Source organism: Tupaia chinensis, unplaced genomic scaffold (assembly GCF_000334495.1).
Source record: "Tupaia chinensis unplaced genomic scaffold, TupChi_1.0 Scaffold000061_1, whole genome shotgun sequence".
Classification (NCBI taxonomy): domain Eukaryota; kingdom Metazoa; phylum Chordata; class Mammalia; order Scandentia; family Tupaiidae; genus Tupaia; species Tupaia belangeri.
This window is the reverse complement of record NW_006159519.1, coordinates 1266719-1270034: the sequence shown is the minus strand read 5'-3', so window position 1 is coordinate 1270034 and position 3316 is coordinate 1266719. Positions and strand designations below refer to the sequence as shown.

Here is a 3316-nt window from a genome sequence, read left to right as displayed (position 1 = left end):
CTATCACCCTCTGCATGTCACTTCCATACCATAAACTAAAACATATCTTGGCAGTATCCCCAATGTGTGTTGGGCATAACCAGGTCTCGGGGTCACATCTCTCCGAGAATTAATGGATGTCAGCTTTCACAGATGCTCTGAACTGCTTCTTTCTTTCCTTCCTTTCCTTTCTATTTTTTTTTTCTTTTTAAGAATTTTGTCTTATACCGACTATCCGCGCTCTAGGGTAGAGAGCAAAATGTTGGAGGACATAAAAGCAGTGAAGGTACTTAACAAGAATAGGACAGTGCGGAATGGGGGGGTAAAGAGAAGAGGATAGAGAAAGATAGCAAGAGAACAATAGAGAGGCAGGACGTTAGTGGGACACAGATATGGCTTATTACCTGTTGATGATGACGTGTATCGTATTCTCAACTGGATTGGTCTGAGATGTATTTCAGGATGGGTAAAGTCTTTTTACAAGCGAAATGAGAAATAGTGATTGACTGTTTAAAAATAATTGGAATAATAATAATGATTGTGAAAAACAATGAAAAGATATTGAATGATGAAGTGGGGAGATTTATGTCTCTGTATTGACTGACATGCATGGCATTCCCTTTTTTAATTAAGAGGTTTTTACTATAGGGCACATGCGTTCGCCAGACAGACAGAGAGAGACAGAGAGATAGAAAGCAAGAAATTACCCCCCCCAGGGGGGATGGCCACGCCACAATCCCTTCTTCATTCTCCTCTCGGGTTCTTGGTCACGCACGCACACGTGCCCGGCATGAGTTTAACCCACCGGGTCTGGGACTCAAACCACGGTGGACTACGTGGGAGGCCAGTGACATAGCCATTATGCTAATTGCTGGTCCCTGGCATTCCCTTTTGAAAAAGCAATGTAATACACTGTAAAGTTATATGCAATTCAATGCAATATAAACAAGATTATGATGATAAAAAAATAAATAATTTGTAAAAGGAGAATTTTGTCTTAGGTCGTGTGCATTCACCACAGAGAGAGAGACAGACGGTGAGAGCGAAAATGAGAAATCACCCCATGGGGGAATGGCCATGCCACAGTCGCTTCTGTTCCATTCTCTTCCTGGGATCTTGGGCTTGCACGCACAGGTGCCCAGCGTGATTGTCTAGTCACCAGGTCCAGGACTCGAACCATAGTTGGCCATGTGAGCGTCCAATGATGTAACTGCTACACCATCTGCTGGTCCCTGCCTTGCTTTTGCAGCAGTAAAAATGCTGATGTATCAACCTAATGGAGATGATGCCATTATACAAATTATACTTTCAGACTATGAAATGTCACGGAGGAAATGTTGATGTTGTCTGGAGAAAACTGCAAACCTAAAAAAGGCAAAATTGAGGTGTAAAACTTTGTATGCACATGGACAACGATGAGACAAAAAAGGCAAAAATACCATCACGTCTTTTATTAGAGTCGATTTATTGTTTCCTGCTTTCAAATACATCTTTAAAATTTGTTATGGTGATGTTCATACACTAGATAGAAGATAACCAGAGCGGAATTAAACAGAATTCCTCGTGTTCTTCTTCTCTTTAGCAAAGGAACTGCTCCACCAGGCACAATGCTGTAATTTCTTCTAGAGGAAAGAACTTTATTTTCAGACTCAGGACAACGACAGGTGGAAACTGTGAGGATAAAAGACTAGAAGAACTTTAGTCAGCCCACAACACCGGTGGCTTCCAGTTTGCGTGGCCATGCCACACGATGTTCTCCCATTTGGGTGGCTCCAGTGACACGTCCCACGTGGTTCCTGGTCCTGCAGATCCAGATCTTTGGATTTCCGGCCTTTCCTAAAACGCTGTAGGTGCTTGGGGGAAGAACCTATTTCTGTTACCCTTGCCCAACCTAGCACAGCGCTGGGAGCCACTCGAGCTTCTTGATGGATGAGTGTTAATTAGACAGCGTGCTGTGGCAGGCACTGCAGTGTTCTGTAAAACCGACTAATGTATCGGGTGACTGCATCACAGAGACATGCACAGGTGAGGATGTGATCATTTGTGAGAGTGGTGAGGGCCGAGCCCCAGGGTCCCCTGGCTCCCTGTCACTGTGCTAAGAAACAGCCCGGACTGCAAGTGCAGCAGGCCCTCGTCCTAGGGTGGCTTGATGTCAGTGACACAGCTTAGCCGTCTTACGGGTCACTGTTGTCCCTAGGAGCCAGACATGTGCAGACAAGGGAAGCCTGACCTGGCACCTCCCCTGCGGGGCCGCCAGCTCCAAGCCCCAGGGCTCAGACACCTCGCACACTGCCTAGGGCTTCACGGGAGGTGCTCCGACTCCTGAATTCCAATAAAGTCCCTATTTGCCACCGAGTCACCAGTTTCAGCAGATGGAGGACCTGGGTGGGACGTTTTATGTCCCTTTCCATGGAGGAGGGAATACAGAACAAATACAGTGTTGGTAAGTTTCCGAAGATAAAACTTAACTGCATCTTAAGATTTTCCTGTGTTCCCAAGTAGTGGCTGCAGAAACAGCCCAGCAGTCCCAAAGACACAGACGATGATGAACACCCAGAGGAACACTCTGTCCACCACCATGGCCACGTACTTCCAGTCGTCTTCCACCTGAAGCACAAGCAAAAAGGCACGGCCATTTAAAAAAATCAAAACCATGGGAAACGGGGAGCCAGCAGTTAGCGTAATGGCTATGTCGCTAGACTCCCACGTAGTCGACCGCGGTTTGTGTCCCGGACCCGGTGGCTTGAAACTCACGCCGGGCGCGTGTGCGTGCGTGCCCAAGATCCCGAGAGGAGAATGGAGGAGAAGGGATTGCGGCGTGACCATCCCCCCTGGGGGGTGATTTCTCGCTTTCTGTCTCTATGTCTCTCTCTGTCTGTCTGGCGAGCGCACCCGCCCTACAGTGAAAATCTCTCAAAAAAAAAAAAAAAAAAAAAAAAAAAGCATGGGAAACACTGTTTTGTTAAAAAGCGGCTTCTTGAGCCAGCAGGTGGCGTGGTGGTTCAGGTGCTGGACTCCCACAAGGTTGACCTCGGTTGAGTGGTGGATGTGGTGCCTTGCTTTCTTACATTCCCCCTCTCTCTGGTGAGTGTGCATGTCCTGTAGCAAATTTTAAAATAATAATAATGATAAATAAAATTAAATACATAAAATGTACTTGGCACTTCGTTTCTCTTTTTAGTTTTTTTTGGTCACAGGATGCATGTGTTCACCAGAGAGAGACAGAGAAAGACAGTGAGAAATCTTCTTCTGGGGGGGTGGTCACACCACAATCGCTTCTTCTTCATTCCCTCTTGGGATTCTGGGCACAGACACACACACACACGCCCAGCGTGAT

At 46.5% G+C, this 3316-nt stretch overlaps 1 protein-coding gene across 1 annotated transcript in view; it reads right to left on the bottom strand.

Annotated features, from left to right (window-relative positions):
* Positions 1 to 1457: 1457 nt before the first annotated feature.
* Positions 1458 to 3316, bottom strand: part of CHRNA6 (cholinergic receptor nicotinic alpha 6 subunit) — a 15011-nt gene continuing 13152 nt past the window's right edge. The window contains exon 6 of the mRNA XM_006141644.2: positions 1458 to 2586. Coding sequence (XP_006141706.1) covers positions 2455 to 2586 — 132 coding nt within the window. The 3' untranslated portion in view covers positions 1458 to 2454. The remainder of the gene's footprint in view (positions 2587 to 3316) is intronic.